A 17,501-nucleotide genomic window follows, 5' to 3' on the forward strand; every position below is an offset into this window, starting at 1 on the left:
CCCTCTACTTCCTGCTGCCAACGTTTCCATAAAAAATAACATGGAACATTTTGTGAAATTTGACACTTGCAAATACATCTGAACATCCTCTTCAGAGTGGGTATTGTGGCCAGCTCATCTTACAGAGGGCACAACTGAGTGCTGAGTGGCTAAGCCATTTGCATACAGATAATAAATGGTACTGTCAGGATCTGAACTCCAGCCGCTCTGGATCTTGGCAGAAGCACAGGCAGCCCACCCCCAGCATGGCCATCCACCAGGGGCAGGCCAAGCAAGCAAGACTCAGAGGGGCCGGGCAGGACTCTGAACTCCTGGACTTGCTGGTTCAACTTGACTCCAACTGGCTTATCTTCCTTCCTTCCTTCCTTCCTTCCTTCCTTCCTTCCTTCCTTCCTTCCCTCCTTCCTTCCTTCGCCATTTTTGTGTTTTAAAAGTTTTATTTTGATCAAAATCTAAAGTCACATAGTTGTGCAATGCTGACCCCTCTTGACTCCATTTACCTCTCCCCAGGGGCAGCACTTCTGTCCATGCCCTCGCCTCCCTAAATAACAAGCCCTGTTGCTTTACGAAGCCTGTAGCGTTCCGAGACAAGCCCTATCCAGCCCTCCTGGGGAAGACAGGGTAGGACTCTTCTCCCATTTCTGGGCTCATCCCTGGGAAGGCAGAGACCTAGGTTCTATACTTGAAGGTTTTTTCTTTTTCCAATGCCTCAGTCTCCTCACCTACTACATGGGCTTGGCAGTTGCTGGGGATTCAGTCAGCCTCCAGCTGGGTATATGGGAGCGTCCCCTCCCCCCTCCCCGCAGCCTGGTCACCCATCCCAGCTCCAGGAGGCTACTTATCAAGTCAGGCTGAAGCTAGCCCTCTGCAGCCACCACTTCCTCCCACTTATGGGGGACTGGGGTCAGATCAGAGTAAGGGAACACACACAGGGAACACAGGGAAGCCTGAAGGGGTTATGGGGAGGCCTCAGGGAGGAGGGGCCCTGGGCCTTGAAGGTCAGGGAAGATGGAGACTGAGAACAAAAGTCATCCCAAGAGGCAGCCATATCAGCAAAGGGCAGGCAAACAGGAGCCGTGTCCAGGGAATAACAAGTCTGATACACAAGAGCAAGAAGGGGCAGGTGCCCAGAGCCTGTGTGCCACACGGAAGTCTGGACTTTATCCAGTGGCAGCAGGTGAGTCCACCTGCCAGACTCCAGAGCCTGTAGCAGGCTGCCCTGACCCTAATTCAGAGTCGTCCCCTCTTTCATGGACATTTGGGGAACGATGAAAAGCCCGGTGCTCAGACAGTCTTGATGGAAGCACAAACCGTTTCACCTCTCTGGGTAGTAATTTTATCATCCAAATTCAAAACACACAACGAAACATTTCCTACAGAATAATTTACAGAGGAGCATCGAAATATATGTGCAAGGGTGTTCACTAGAGCATTGTTTGAAGAAAACTGGAAAGGACCCAAATGTCTTAGCTAAATAAATTACAGAGCTGCCATACAATGGACCACTATGCAGCTGTCAAAAAATAAATAAGCTAGATCCGAGTGTGCCTGGTACATAGTAGGCACTCAGTAAGTACAGAGAGATCTCCAGGTGCAAAAAGAAAATTATGGGACAATGAATATAGTGTGGCTCCTCTCAGGCTTTTTATAAGGGTGGGTTTTTTATTTTATCTTTTACATACACCCTTAAGAAGTCAGTAAATGCCAAACTGTTAAGGCAACTTGCTGGTAGGAGATGCAGGAAATTTTACTCTCAGACCTGAGAGTAGGGGAAGTGGCCAGATTGCTGCAGTTGGTGGAAGGGAACTTTTCAGGGTGGTGAAAATATTCCAACACTGGACTATGGTCATGAATAAATAACCAATTAAATCCACCAAAAATCATAGCACTCTATGTGTATGAATTGTTATGATGTGTAAATTATAGACCAAGATACTTGACAGAAAAATTTTAAAAGCATTGCTCTAGGGTTTGAACCTTTACAAATTTATATCCAATATAGTTTTGTTTTTAAGCCAGAAAAAAATACCTTTTTAAATTTACCTAAAGAGATAGCTGCTGATTAGGCAATTTGAAAAATCCAAATGAGTACAAAGTGGGATGTTCCTTGTCCTTCCAGCCCCCTGAGAAACCCCCAGGAATCTTCAGTGTCCAGCTGAGCAGCCCCACCCCCAGCCCCAGCAGCACCGCCCCTGCATGCCCTGTTGGTAATTGACAGCTACCGTGGCTTGGCTTGGGCCCAGGGACCACCAGCCCAGGGTCACTGGTCTCCAGTTAATGATCACAGAGGCCTTGCAGCTTTGCCTGCGTGGAGCTGTGGAGCTGGGGTCCCGGCTCCTGCCTTCTGGAACCCCAGAGCCTCTTGACCCTTGCTACAGGGCATCAGCAAGTAGAGACTGTGAGGGGCAACACTGTCTTCCCTGCCTGCTTCCTGCCTGGAAGAGGATGCATGAGTTCAGGGAAGCAGGGGAGTTTGGGTGTAAGAGAAAGACCCCAGTGTTAGGGCTGCCCCTGCCACTGACTTCCTGGGGGACGGGCAATTCACTGTCCCTGTCTGGGCTTTTGGATCTCCATATGCAAGTCAGGGTAGGTCGCAATGCTCTGGCTCTAAGCCTTATTTCTAGTCCTAGCAATCCCCTGTTCAGTCACACCCAGAACATATGTGTCTCTGAGCCTCAGCATTCCCATATGCAAAATGGAGCCACTGGGCCAGGCCCCCTCTTCAGATCCTTCTGAATCAGATACTCCAGGGCCCCTGACTTGAGGAAAGAGGCACTACAGTCACTGACAGCAGAAGTCACCTCACATCTGGACCCAGCCAGGGAAACTGAGACTCAGGGAGGGACAGTTGTTGCTCAGGATCACTCAGCTAGAAGGAGGAGTTGCTGAGATTCAAATACACATCTGGCTGGTTCCAGAGCCCAGGCTGTGAACAGGGAGATAAAGGAGGCTTGGCACCGCCTGGACCAGGCAGGGAGCAGCAGATCCCCAGGCAGAGAAAGGATTGCAGGTTCTAAACCAGTGCAGCCCAGGTATGCTGGCAGCCAGGAGTCTGGGGTGGCTGGCTCCAGCACACCTCCCAGAATGGGGCAGGAGAGCCACCAGGAAAGCCCTCCAGACACTGGCACCATTGCCTAGGACAAAGGCACATCCTAGGAGCATCCCCGGGGCAAGGCCACCTCTACTTGGTGCCACATGGCACTCGGGTCTGGCACAGTTTCTTTGACTTGGTGGTGGCCCATCTCTACCAGCTCCCTCAGGGACTGCACCTCTGATCTTTGACCTCTGACCTTGGCTGCTCCTGGGTCCTGCCCAATGCCATGTACACAGCAGGCAGCTTCTCAGTGTCTGCCACAGGATGGAGCAGTACACCCCAGGTCCCTCTGGTGCAGCCCTCCTTCTCCTGGGGTTGAAGCCAGGACCCCCACGACCAGCCCTGGGTCATCTCCTGCCTCAACTTCAGGCTGCTGTCTGAATTGGTGTGGGCCTCCCGGGGCGGCTACCAGATACCCGAGGAGGTGACCTCGCCCTCTGCCTCCAGCCACAATGCACAAAAGGCCTTGGCTGGGCCGTGTAGACACCACCCTGTTCTCTCTCACTCAGAACATTGCCATTCTTGCTTTCCCAGCAACCAGCCCTTTGTGGGAAGCGCTCTCTCTCTCTCTCTCTCTCTCTCTCTCTCTCTCTCAGAGCTTATTTGCTTTGGGCTCACTGCTGCTCTCCAGTCCTCCTGGGAGTGCATGCCTTCTGGACAATGGCCAGGAAACAGAGGAAACAGTTATGAGACCCAGCGAAACTGGACAAGGCCTCAATGAGGCCCGCAGACTTACGAGGTGCAAGTTGTAAAATCCAGCACACTCGCCTCCTGCAGCCCAGGCATCGAAATGGGAACAATGGTACTGACACATGGAGAAGCTCCCCAGAAGTGAGCACCCATCTGCCTGGACAGCCTGCTTTCTTTGCCCAGAGGCCTGTGCTCAGCACATGCATCCTGAATGGAGGTGCTGGAGAAAGGTAACATACAGACTTGAGAGCACAGTGGGCTGTGTGACCTGGAGCAAGTTTCTTCCCTCTCTGAGGCTCAGGTCACTCATTTGTAGATAGGAACAATGATGCCCAGCTGCAGGGCTATTTGGGGAATCGGAAGAAGCCTGCTGGGGTATACTGGACAGAGCAGGGCTTATTAGTAGTGATGGTCATTAGTCCCTCCTCTCTTTCTAGATGATGACACTGAGAACAAGAGGGCAGTGTCTCAACACAAGTGCCTGGCAGAGATCTGGAACTCAGGTCTCTTGACAAGCAAGCCAGAGCTGAGGCTGGGTCTTTATCGTCAGGATCACTTGGGCCTCTGCCTTGGCCAGGTTCCTCCTGGGTGTGGACAGCTACTGGGAAGATGGCCAGTGGGGCTTGGCTGAAGCCACCTCCAGGAGGCCAACTATCCCAGGGACTGAAGCCACTGGCCCTTGCCCAGCTTCCGGATCCAACCCCACCTAGTGCTAAGAGCCAGGGCAGGACATCTGGAGTGGGCCTGGCCCCACCACTTCCTGACCCTGTGCCCTGGAAGTGGCAAGACTTGGCCATGGGTATGAGCCCAGGGTCCCGGCTGCCAGGACCGCTGCAGCAGCCAGTCTCCCTTCCCTGGGGAGGAGCGGGCCCTGGGAGGCAGCAAATAGCTGCAAACAACTGTGTCCAGGGCCCCCCCCACCCCAGGGGAGCCCAGGCACCAAGACAAATTAGCAGGACGAGAAAGAGGCCCAGCTGCAGACATTGTGGCTGCAGAACCAGCAGAAGTCTTTGGGCACTGGGATACCCTCTGTCTGCAAATCTGCTGCTAAGATGCCCCAGCCAGAGCCAGAAGGAGAAGCCACCCACATGGCAGCTCCATGGAGGAAGGAAAGGGGGGAGGAAAACAAAGCAAGTAGCCTCACTTGTAGGATTGTGGAACAAGGTATTACCAGAAAACTCTGGGTGTAGGTCCCTGATCTACCTTGATCTACCACTTACCAATGGAGTGGCTTTGAGCAAGTCACTGCGGTTCTATGAGCCTTGATTTTCTCATCTATAAACAGAGATTCTAACACCTTCTTTCTAGGGGTGTTGCAAGAATTTAATAAGATGAAAAACATTTGGGGCTTACCACAGGCCTGGGGCTTAGCACGGGCCTGGTACACAGTGAGCGTGTGGAGAGAAAAGTTTCTATGACTGTTAGATGGGGCGCATGGGTGAGTTTCCAGCTCTCTGAGACTCAGTTTCCTTATCCATGAAATAAGGGTGAAAATGCTAGCTGAGATGATTCAACAGGAATAAATAAACATGAAAAATCCTAGGATAATGCCTTTGGTAAAACAGATGTTCAACGATACTGGTTTCCAAAAGCAAGGTTCACAACAGCATCATTCACAATAACTAGAATGCAGAGGTGACCCAAGTGTTCACTGATGGAATGAGTAAGCAAAATGCATATCCGTACAATAAGATATTACTCAACCCTAAATGGAAGGAGATTCTGACATGTGGATGGGCCCTGAGGACATTATACTAAAGGGAATAAGGCAGTTAGGAAAAGACAAATGTAAGTGCTTCCATTTAGATGAAGTACAGAGTAGTCAGAATCACAGACCCAGCAAATAAAATGATGGTGGCTAGGGGATGGGGAAGGAGGCATGGAGGGTCACTGTTTAAAGGGGATAGAGTTTCATTTCAGCAAGATGAAGTGTTCTGGAGATGTATGGTGGTGATGGTTACACACCATTATAAATGTCTTTAATAGCACGGAACTGTATGCTTAAAAATAGCTAAGACGATTACATTTAATGTCATGTGTGTTTTATCGCAATAAACATTGGAAAAAATGCTGGCTTTCTCTCTCTTCCTGAGAGATAATGGGCTACCCAGTGGTGAGCCAGCCAAGAGGACCCAGGTGACAAGGGGACCAGCCAATGCCAAGGATCCTGTGGGCTTGGGACTCAAGGATGCTGAAGGAAACAGCAAACAGTGTTTGCTCATCTGGCCAAGGCACCTCCTGCCTGTGTGGAGACCAAGTTCAGTCTTCACCAGGATCCACCAGGGATGGTGGAAGCTCTCCAAGCCAATCATTGTCTGGAAGGAGAGAGCCATGTCCTCCTGCTGCAGGCTCCAAATGAAGCCCTTCTCGGTCCCCAAGCCTCACCAGCCAACTCCAGCCCAAATTCCCTCCATGCTGGATGCTGGTGGGAAGCACAAGCCCATGGTCCACATAGATGTTGGCTTGCAGCCTGCAGGCAGAGCTCTCAGAAAAGACAGAAGGGGCCAGGTGCAGAGAAACAGAGAGATAGCAGAATTGAGGAGCCCGGGACAAGTCTCAGTGAGGTGGAGATACCACAGATGACCAACAGAGTGGAGGGTGAATGACTTTCTAACAAAGAAACTACCAAGCCATGCTCAGGAATGAATCTGACAAGAGCCTAAATCCCTACCGGCAGGGGACTAGGGCAAAGATATTTTCGCTGCTACTAATCCTTTTAATTCCAGTAGATTAAGCTACAGCACTGGACTCTCCTCCTTCCTCTCCCCACACAGAGGGTGATCATAACCAGCAGGAAGAGTAACCCAAGAGCAGGCACATAAAACACAGCACCTGGCAGGAAGGAGGGCTCCGGAGCGGGTTCCACCTTCTCTCCATAGGTGCTCTCGGGCTGCACCTGCATCCAGGCACCATCCCACAGGTCCCTGACCCTCTGGGGGCTTCTAGATCCCCTCTGGGCAAACCCCCAGTACAGTACATAAAAACCTGAGCCAAGATACTCAACCTCACCCTCCCTACCTCACCTACCCCAAGCCCACATGCCAGCCACTGTCCTGGCCCAATGTCCCCATCTCTCCCTGGAGTCTCCAGCCCAGCATCTTCATTGCTGGAAGCTCCCTCTCCACTCAGCCCATAATCCACAGGGATTGCATTATCTCCTCCTGCTCCAGAGCCCCAGTGCAAACAGAAAGAAGCTGGGACTCTCCAGAACCCAGCCCTCTATGATCTGGGGCCCATACACCCATCAATCTTCATTGCCCACTGGCCCCCAACAACGGCCTCTGTGCCATCTAACCTCGCCTGTATATGACCTCGACTTCCTGCCTCCCGGACACCTGGAGGACACCTGGAGGCTACCCTGGGCTCCACCCTTCTGTGGGGCCTTGAGCAAGCTCTTTGGCTCTCTGTGCCTCAGTCTTCCTTCCCATCAGGTTCCTGGGGCCCTTGTGCAGATGAGACAAAATAAAGTAATGAGTTCCAGGTGCCGGGAGGGCTCAGGACATGTCAGCCGCAATCCAGGGTCTCCCGAACTTCCCCTCCACGCCACCAGTTCAGCAGCAGCTGTTTGCAATCTGCTTCCCCAGCCTCCATCACGGGGCCAGCCCTCATTCTCGCCTAAGCTGGAATGCAGACATACTCGAGCCAGCTGCAGACAGGGAGGAGCAAAGGAGGAAGGAGGTCAGAGGAGAGGAAAATTACCAAGCTCTAGCCCCAGCCAATGCTGGCTGGCTCTGAGAGAGGGGATCTGGGGCCCCGGCAGGCACACTGTGCACTTGGCCCTGCGCCTTGATCCCGTCTGAGCTAGTGGGGCGGTGGGGGGTACTCCAGGCCCCACCACTCCTCTGGGACACTCCCACTCTTTGGCATCCAAAGAGACAGGGAGGAGGAGGGGAAAAACAGGCAGGCCTCTGTGAGGAGATTGGCTCCTGTTGCTGCCTCCTGGAGCCCCAGGCACGAACAAGGAGAAATGCAAATGAGAAAGCTTCCCACTGTGGCCCAGGAACCAGTTGCTGCATCTCCACTCCCATGCTCCTGGATCACCTACATGGCACCACACCCAACTCACATACACCACACACCAGGCCCTGCCATACACTGTTCTATGTGTCTGTGCTGTAACCATGTCCCATGTCACTTGTGTCCTGGATCATGCTTTATGCACCACGTCACATGTGCTGTATGATCTACTCTACTTCGTGCCAGCCTTCCAACCCCACATCCACGGGACCAGGTCCTGTCCCCCAGAAGTACATGCCATAAACCTTGTCCTGGACCTACAAACTGTGTCCCTCTCTCCATGATTCACATCTAGAGGGGAGCAGGGTAGACAACTCAGTCTAATGGTTAAGAAGGGCAGTCAATGGGACAGACCCAGCCCCATTATCGCCTATGGGACTTTGCAAAAGTTACTTCTCTTCTCAGAGCCTCAGTTCTTTAGCTATAAAATGGAAATGATATTAACATCACCTAAGAGGGCAGTCATGAGGATTAAAATAGATGATGGAGTGAAGATGCTCAGCCCAATACCTGGCACAGAGTGAGGGCTTTAAATTGTTGGCAAGGACCATTACCAATGTCCTGGGTGCTATTACCAGGCTGACCTGTCTCCAGCTCCTATGGTACATGAAACACTGCAAATTGGTGAAATTCAGACAAGCTGCAGGGAAGGTGTGATATTCACCTCATGTGAGGAGAAATCCAAAGTTCAGGGCAGAGCAATGGTTTCAGGAGGTCACAGGGTGGAAAGGGTGAAACTGGGAGAGGAACAGGGCTCTGGACATTCACAGGGGCAGAGAACAGCAGATCAGTGGTTGGGTATGAGGTGTCTGAGGAGAACACAAGGGACCTTTCTGGGGTGATAAAAATGTTCTCAAACTTGATTCTAAAGATGGCTGCATAAGTGTGTAGGTTTACTAAAAATCACTGGATGATTTTTCACTCATGAAAATGAATGAATTATCTGTATGTAAATTATATGTAAATTTCTTCAACAAGTGTAGTTATATTTTAATAATGTTGGTTTTTTTTTTTAAAAGCCCCTCTCCTTTCCAAGTGCCGCTCTGCCAAAGCAGTCAGCAAAAGAAGCCAGCTCTGGTGGGCAACCACGCCACCTGCAGGCCCAGCTGGGAGTAGCCTGGGGTCGCCAGCACCACAAGGTGGTTCCCAAACACCTCTGCAGAGCAGATGTGCGGCACAATCACCCAGGGAGCCTCGGGAAAGTACAGGCTCCTACACCCCACCCTTGGCCTCTGGCTCTGTTCATCTGGGGTTCCTGAACCTATGATTCTGAGGCTCAGCCATGACTCCACCTCTCAGCCAAGCCCACCACCTTCCTTTCATGCCAGGGGAAACTGAGGCTGTGCAGGAGAGGGGACTCCTCAGGCCTTGTTGATCAAGCAGTAGGAGAGCCAGGACCAGAACCAGGCCCGTGTTTCTTCTTCCTTCTCTCCTTTCCCTCCGCCTCCCTCCCACGCGTCCCCTGTCCTCATCCTCCTGTGACTCAGGGCTCTGAGTCACCCCATGGCACCACAGAGGAAGCTTCTTAGGAAAAACAATCCCCAAACAAAGCTTCCCTGATCTGGGGAAGAGGATAGGCCCAAGGGGGTAAGAGGTGGGGAGGGAAGGGTGGACACAGGGTGGAGTGGGTGGCCAGGGATCCCCCGTCATGGTCTCTGCTCTTGGCCACTGACTTAAATGGGGCTCTAGATAAGGTGCTCCTCTACTCAGAGCCTCAGTTTCTCCAACTGTAAATAGCACTCCTGCTGCACAGAGAAACCCACTGTGGACCAGGCATCATGAGAACTCCTTCATAAGCACTGTCTTGTTGAATCGTCTGTGGCTGGACTCGTCCCATTTTATAGATGGAGAAACTGAGGCTCAGAGAGGTGTAGCTGAAGTCTGCACAGCAAGGAAGTACACAGCATGCCTGAAGCCCAGGGCTATCAGACTCTCAAGCCTGTCTCCCTCCTGCACACCTTTACAGGTGCCTACTGCACAGAGTGAGAGCCCACCAGGTGTGTAAGGTGAGTGGCCTCTGCAGGTGCATGCTCACCAGTGCTTTCCTCTTTCCTTCTTCCTCTGTCAGGCCCCGCCTCTTCTCAGCCCAGGGAGTGGCTGTGGACAGTGGAAGCACAAAGAGGAAGCCCAGAGCCTGGTGGAGCCACAAAAGGGGAGCTTTTGTGCAGCGCCTTAAAGGATGAGCAAGAAAGAGTCTGGCCCTGCAGACATGGGAGCCAGCAGGCCAGGTGAAGGGCCTGGCGGGAGGTGCGGCCCACACACAGGAAAACGCACAGCTGGGCTGGAGACAGTGCACACGTGCATAGCCAGGGCCTGACTGCTTCCCCTCTGGCCCCCTGCCACCTCTCCTTGCAGCAGGTTTTGGGGGGCACCCCAGGTCCCTTGCTACTCACCCATGGGTCACAATTGCCCCCGAGGGCTTCTTCCTCAGCCATGGCTGGGCTGGTCAGGGGAAGGCAGGCCCTGTGACGCAGGCCAACCTGATTACAACGGCCTATAAATAGGACCCTGTGGTTTAGCCCTAAATAGCTGTGCCAGGCCTGGCTCCGCAGGCATCATGGGCGTGCACGGTTCCGGAAGCAGTCCTTCTGCCCGACACAATGAAACACGGAAACTTCCTCAGGAAACCATTGTTCACACTCTGCTTGCTTCACTTTCTTCCCCATGATGGGCCGGGGATTTAGCTCAGTGGTTTCGCAGCCTGCTTCGAGCGCAAGGACCCAAGTTCGATCCCCGGTGCCAAAACAAACAAACAAACAAACTTTCTTCCCCATGAGGAAGGGGATTGAGGGAAGAGCCCGGCTTCTTCTCTGCGAATACTGGAGCTGGTCTGTGGCTCCTCTTCTGCTTTGCATCAGCTGAGGACCCTGGGTCAGCCACACTCTCTGGGGCTCAATTTCCCTAAATGTGAATTAGGGAGGTTGGACATGATGCCTTTAAACCTTCCTACCTAGGATGCTCCCTCACAATTGCTCATGCCATTGTTAACCCTTCCCCAGGCAGCTTGGGAATGTTTAAATTATCAGCATTTAAAAAATTAAAATTGCAATAAATATTTGAGCCAGGGAGAATGAACAAGTCCGGGGCTAGGGCTGAAGCGAGCTTGAGTACACCACTGTCCCTCTCTGGGTTCCAGATTCCTTGGCCACAAAAGGAAGTTGCTGGTGCCTGACAGTTTATATATATATATACATATTTTTTTAATTTAAAAATGTGTTTTTGGTTTAGGAGTTTTGAGAACCCAGCCAGCTGGCCAGGATCAGCCAGCCTTGTGCTGAGTGCTAAGTATAAAGAGACAACTAAGATGTGGTCCAGCCCTCAGTGTCTGGTCCTGAGCCAGACTCCAGTGCCAAAGTCATTTCCCACTGGAGCCCTCCCTGGGGGATGCTGGGGACATCTTGTTTCCAGTGCAGATTACAAATTTAGGGCCAAAAGGCAGGGCTCCCGACGGGGCAGATTATGACATGGACAGGATCATTACCGTCCACGGGCCAAGCACATGCTAAGACTTTACTTCCCTGACGAGTGATTCTCAACAACTTAGCACCCACCTCACAGGTGAAGAAAATGAGGCTGACAGGGCTTGAGGGACTCGTTAAGGGGCACACAGCAAATCCAGACTGGAATGAAGTTTGCCTGAGCCCAGAGCTTAGCCACACCCAGTGGTGTGATGACAGCCCTGGGCATCAGGAGGGTGGGACAACAGGGCCCAACAGGACAAGGGCAAGGATCAGAGGAGCCCTGGGGGTTTTGCTCTGCCTGTAGCAGCATTGCTCTTTCAGCTCTGCCTCCCCTCTGCCCACCACCGACTCACTGCACTGAAATCTCATCTGTCGAGTTACTCCTCAGCTCAAGACCCGTCCATAGCTCCCTAGACCTACGGCATCGAAACCTGGGACTCAAGGCCCAACCTTGCTTTCCCTATCATCTCCTGCCACAACCCACCTCACTCCCAGCACACTGCTCATTGGGCCCCACACGGCACTCCTCCAGGTGGCCACGCCTGCGCACACGCAGCCCTCCTGCCTGGAGCGCCCAATTCCCCCTTGTCAGGCCAGTGCTTATCTGGCCAGGAAGAAGGGCCCTTGCTGGCATCCTGGGTCCCTCGACACTCATCACAGTGCACTCTGGCCACCAGCTAACAGGAGGATAACCCTCCTGGATTAGAGCGGCTCTCCTCGGGCGGGGCATGCTGATTCACCTTCCTCTCCGTGCCAGAGGTGGCAGGAGTTGGCTGGGTGGTGAAACACGCAAAGAGCCAAGAGGAACTTGGAAAAGTGTACATTTCCTAGGGTTGCCCAATTTCCAGTCTCACACTAAACTGCAGTGTTGGGACACCCAGTGTGGACAAACCAAAAATGACAGCCGCAGGCCTCATCAGGATGGTCCCTTGGTCTATCTCTTCCAACGGTTCTGGTAATGAAACCCATGCAAGTGTCCCCCATACTTGCAAACTCCCAGTGGTTCCCAGAGGCCCAGCATAAAATCCAAGCCTAAGGACAGGCGGCATGACCTAGCTGTCCCCAGTCCCCGGGCCTTCTCCCACCACATCCCCCTCACTGGCTGCCCTCCCAGTCTTCTTTCAGTCCCTCCAAGATTCCCAGGCTCCCTCCCACCTCTGAGCCTTGGGTCCAGGCTATTATTGGTTCCTTCCCTGCTCATCCTGTGCCACCCCCACCCCCAGTTTCTTCTTTAGGGCTGGCTTTTCTAGGGTGGTCTCTCTGGTCCACCCAGACAAGACCCCACCTCTCCCACCAACCACACCCATCTTCATAGCTGAGGAGAGAATGAATCTGTGCTGTGTATAATCATCCACTCTTAGACCCAGGGGGGATGGAGAAGTCCTGTCCTTTGCTGATCCTCGTACACCCAGTTCAGGACCTAAATATCCATCAAATGAATTCATGAACCAATGAATACCTGAATGAATGAATGAATGAATGAACCCATTTTGTGTATGTGACTCAAGACAAGAAAGTGGTCAGAATACTGCTAAACATCCTAGGTAGAAAAGCAGAGTTCGACTGAAAAGGTTAGAGAGGGAAGAAAACACCAGAGTGATGCCTCCCAGAAACTAAGAGGAAGAGGTGTGGAAGGAGAAGGTACCCGCCCAGGCTGTGGGAGATGGAGGCCTCGGGATGGAGCCAGGAGGAGGCAGCTGAGGTCTCCTTGGTCGAACTTCAGCATGAGCTGGGCAGAGCCATGACAGGTGAATAGGCAAAGCTCGAAGGTGACAGTTACGCAGCTGGGCCCAAACCAGCCTGGCCCTGCTGGGCCTGCAGAAGAGGGGTGGGCAGGGGACAAATCCTCATGTCACTGTTACAAAACCAGGAACAGAGCAGAACACTACTGACGAATGGCTTTGAGAGCCCGGCTCTGGGAGGTGTCAAAGAGGAGTGTGGGAATGGGACATGGCCCTGGGACCCGCCAGTGTGTAGCGGCAGATGAAAGTTCAGGCCCTCTATGGGTGTACCTGGCCTTGTAGGAACCCCAGCCCTGTGGAGACCATAAAGATCCCCTTCACCTAAGCTGCGCGAAAGAGGAACAACTCCAGCTGCAGTCCACTTGCATCACTACCTGGAAGCCAGCAAGCCGCAGCGAGTGAGTGAGGTCTGAGTAGGCCCTGTGTACATTTGTCCCTTCTCCTTTAGGCCAACGACAGTGACATCATGAGCTTCCCAGGCTCCTTGCGGAATGAGATTCCCTTCTGCCTTGGAGCTGAGGTGGAGACTGTCCCACTCTGGGGACCCTTTCCGTTTCACAGCCCACCCAGCCCTCTGGCATCTAGGAGCTCACACAGTCCTGAAGGCAACCTTGTCAGGTGGGCAGGGTGAGACTAATGCACCCATCTTCTAGGCAGAGAAACTGAGGCCCCAGCTGGGAGGAGAACCAGGTCTCCTGGCTTCCAGCCCAGGGCTCCACATTCTGCTCTCCTCCCAACCCACTTAGTAGCTCACCTGGAAATGTGATAGCCAGGTGGGCCCCACCCTGCCAGCCGGGGTGACTCAGCTGTCTGCCCACACTTCTCAGGGGCTCCTCCCACAGTCAACAAGCAGAGGACTTGGCAGCTGCACCCCAAGGGGACTCCTTCCCTCCTCCTGAGGGGAATCTACTCGTCTACAGAGAGCTATCAGTGGCTTTAAGAGGGAAAGCAGTTTTCCTGAAGTCACACAGCGAGAAGTCACACAGCCAGGGTGGAGCCAGGCATCCGGGCACCCAGCCCAGGCCTCACCCTTTCCCACAGGCCACCTTGACTGGCCTTCTGCCCAAGGGTGGGCAAGGGTAGAATGAGGTAACAGAAGGATACAGGCTCTGAGCCTCAAGAGGAAAAGTCAGGGACCCCCTTGGAATCCACGGAGGTCACCAGTGGCTGCTTGCACCCCGGAGGCCCCCATAGTCTCCTGGGCAGCTAGGGCTGGCGCCGGGAGGGCAATGGTGTCCACCTTGCTGAACCTACCTCTCAGGGCTGCAAGTGAGAAGACAGTGCTCCGGACCAGGTGCTGCGACCACGGCGGCCAAAGCACAGGACAAGGGGAATCAGCAGCACCTGGAAACAGAGCACCCAGCATCTCAGCACCACAAGGTCAAAGGTCGCCTCACCAAATCCACCTGATATTTGGACTCTGACTCTCACACCTCGTGTGATGGGGCACTCACTTCCTACCAAGGCAACCAACACCTTCTGTCGGGGAGTTTGGCTGGTTACTGGAATTGCTCTTACGATGTTAAACTCTTTCCTATGCCTGCACCTGCTGGTCTTAGCTCTGCCCTCTGGGGTCACCCAGAACTAGGCTGTCCCCTGCTTCCCAGCAGCTCCTTGGAGATTTGAAGACATCATTCCTGGCTCCCCTCAAGGACTTAAAAAACTCCTTATCCCCTTTCTTCCCATTCTTCCTAACTTGAGGGGGTCCAGTTCCCTCACCGCCTTCCTGGCTCCAGACAGACCCTCTCCCTGTTGACAGCATAAGACCCACAATTAGACAATCAGACAAGATCTACCCAAGGCAAGGCAAAGAGAACTCTCACCTCCATCATTCTAGAGATCCTGCCTCTATTAATCCAGCCTAAAATTCCCATCACATTTAAGGCAGCCCTACTGTGTGTCTGGATCCAGCCAAGCTCAGAGCTGTGGTTCAGGACTCTGGAGTTAGAAACTGGCCCCTCAATTAACTGCCTGTGTTCGCTGAGCAAGCTACATCACTTCTCTAAGTCTCAGTTTCCTTCTCTGTTCAAGGAGAATAAGATTAGAACCTATTCATAAGGTTATTAGGAATAAGATAAAAATGCCAAGTGCATGTGTTTACTCTGGTTATGAAAGCCTATTTCCTACACAGTGGATCTTTCTCACCCTGTATTACGTGCAGTTTGGGGACCCAGCTGTTTGCCCATCACATTCCCGCATTTCCGACCAAGCACTGCTCTACTGTCGCTCTGTTGCTCAGAGCCCAGCACGGCAGCATCTGGGGCTGAGGGTCAGTCTTTCACCCCTACCAGGCTGTAGGTGCCTGGGAGGCAAAGGTTCTCTCTGCCACACCTCTGAGGGCACAGAACCAGTGAGTGGATCGGGACCATCCCACATCAGCTCTCCAGGGACAGCCCAAGTGTCACCCTTCTCACCCCATGGAGGACCAGGCCACTACGTGTAGGGCAGCTGAGCAGCTGGCTCCCACCCACACCGGAAGACTTCTCAGCTCAGAGCAGCTTCTCCAAGCCCAGGGCAGAGTCCAAGACCCCACACGCAGTAGGGCCCGGTGGAAGCCTAGGATTAGGACACAAACAAGCCCTGTTCTCAAACCAACAGCAAATGGCCCGGATTTGCTGATGGTTTTGCATTCCAGGGGAGATAGGTGCACAGTGGGGCACAGTACCCAAAGCCTGAGAGGAGAGAGGGCAGATGTTTATCCGGGCCCTTAAAACCTGGTGCTAAATGGCCTCTGCTCTCTCTGGCCTCGCTCAGTGAGTCCTACAGAAACTTCCTGGTCCTGAGGGACAGGTCAAGCCAGACTTGGGTTTTGTTGTTGCTGTAAATGACGAATGACCTTCCACGCTCTGCTGATTCTGAGTGAGGAGGAACTTTGCAATTCCAGCCCCAAACCACGCTCTCGTGCCCACTTGAGTAGTGTGTGGGGTCCCAAGTACAGCCCGTTTCCCATCTCAGCAAACAGCGCTGTCATCCTCCCTGCACACAGGGGACCGGGCCAGATGCCAGGGCATCACCCTTTTTGTCCCCTGCTGTCATTCTCACCTCCAGCCACATCCTGCCAGCTCCCCTCTCACTGCCAATATCTTGGTCCATGCTGGTCATCTCTCACCCCAGTGGCTTTGGTGACTTCCTAACTGGTCCTCCTGCTTCCCCTCTGTCTGCCCTGCAGTGCGACCTTCTCAGAGCAGGCCCAGACCCTGTTGCCCCTCTGTGCAGACTCTGCCAAGGCTCCCCTCGGCCCCCATACAAAGTCAAAGATCCTGAACAAACGCTCAACATTTGCCCTTTGTGATCTGCCTCATGGATTCCTTCAGCCTCGGCTCTCCTGGGCTCCTGTCTTCCACCTGCGCCCGGCTGCCTGTTCCTGGGGTCCCCTGGGTAATCTTCAGGCACACCTTCCTCTGAGTGTCCACAGGCCCCGCTCTTTCCTGCCACACTGTGTTCCAGTGGTCTATTTCCACTCCGGCTCTCCTAGGAGACTAAGGTCTGCTCCTGTATATCCCAGACCCCAGGGCTGAGGCCACCAGAGCTCCAGATCCACGGGAAGGAACTAGGAAATCATGCGCTTGCACATGTGCATCACACACAGACACACACACTCCCACTGAGCCTGCTGAGAACACAGATGCTGCCATCTATGGGCAAAAAAAGATCACAGGCCTCCTGGTTTTCAACGTTGGCTGGGTGTGGCAGGAGCCCAGCTAATTCCAAGTAGCTCTGTTCTTCATTTTGGGCCTTAAGGCTACAGCAACTGATAAACAAGATCCACGAACCACTGACTCTACTCCACCTCCCACAAGCTCCCACCAGAGCCAGAAAGAGAGAGGTTTTATTCCACCACTCACAGGTCCCCCTGGGGAGCTCGCTTGTGGCTGTTTGTTGAATTTCATCTCAGAGCACAGGGACAGCAGGCCCCTTCTGAAGGACAGCTGCACACCTTGGGAAGGCCAGCCTTTGGGTAGAGACCTTGCCACCATGGAACCCCATCTGTCTAGGTGGTTAAAGGGCTGCTTTCTACCTTCGGGGTGGGGTGGAGGAAGTGGGGCAAGTTTTTCATTCTACAGGACCACTCCCAACTCATGGGAGAACTTTCAGACTCGCATCCAGTGATACTATGAGGATTTAATGGCCACCCCCAAGAATAGCATTTATCACTTTCTGTGTAGCTACAAGCAATGACTTGAGGGGTATCATGTCAACCTCACATTAAGTCGGCCAGGGAGGTGTCATGGTGCTCATTTTTAAGAATAAAGACGTAGGCTCAGAGAGGTGAAGAAATATGCTGGGGAATCACACAGCTAAGCTGCCTGAGCAGTTCCCATCAAGCCAGGCCACCTCCCCTGCATCTTGGTCTCATTAAATTTCAAGCTGTAAGACCAGGACTCTTGCTCACTAGAAAAAAACACAAAGCTTTGGTTGTTCTAGATCAGGGTCAGCAAACTACCTCTGCAAAGGGACAGTACCTATTTTAAGCTTTGCAAGCCAAGTGCTCTCTCT

At 53.0% G+C, this 17,501-nt stretch overlaps 1 protein-coding gene across 7 annotated transcripts in view; it reads right to left on the minus strand.

The window, feature by feature from the left end:
• Gsn (gelsolin) overlaps positions 1-17,501 on the minus strand; it is a 53,114-nt gene that overhangs the window by 26,518 nt on the left and 9,095 nt on the right. For 3 of the 7 annotated variants that reach the window (XM_004849458.4, XM_087183278.1, XM_087183280.1), the window contains exon 2: positions 14,259-14,348. The exons of 3 other annotated variants lie outside the window; for them this stretch is intronic. Coding sequence is in view for 1 of the 4 variants with exons in the window: in XM_087183277.1 (XP_087039403.1) it covers positions 10,195-10,236 (42 nt within the window). In the remaining 3 variants the exon portion in view is untranslated. Of the gene's footprint in view, positions 1-10,194; positions 10,325-14,258; positions 14,349-17,501 lie in introns of those variants that run through there. One more of the 7 variants, XM_087183277.1, reaches the window with a different exon arrangement.

This window comes from Heterocephalus glaber, unplaced genomic scaffold (assembly GCF_053883595.1).
Source record: "Heterocephalus glaber isolate CG9 unplaced genomic scaffold, H.glaber_assembly_v1.0 deba00001479, whole genome shotgun sequence".
NCBI classification, from domain to species: domain Eukaryota; kingdom Metazoa; phylum Chordata; class Mammalia; order Rodentia; family Bathyergidae; genus Heterocephalus; species Heterocephalus glaber.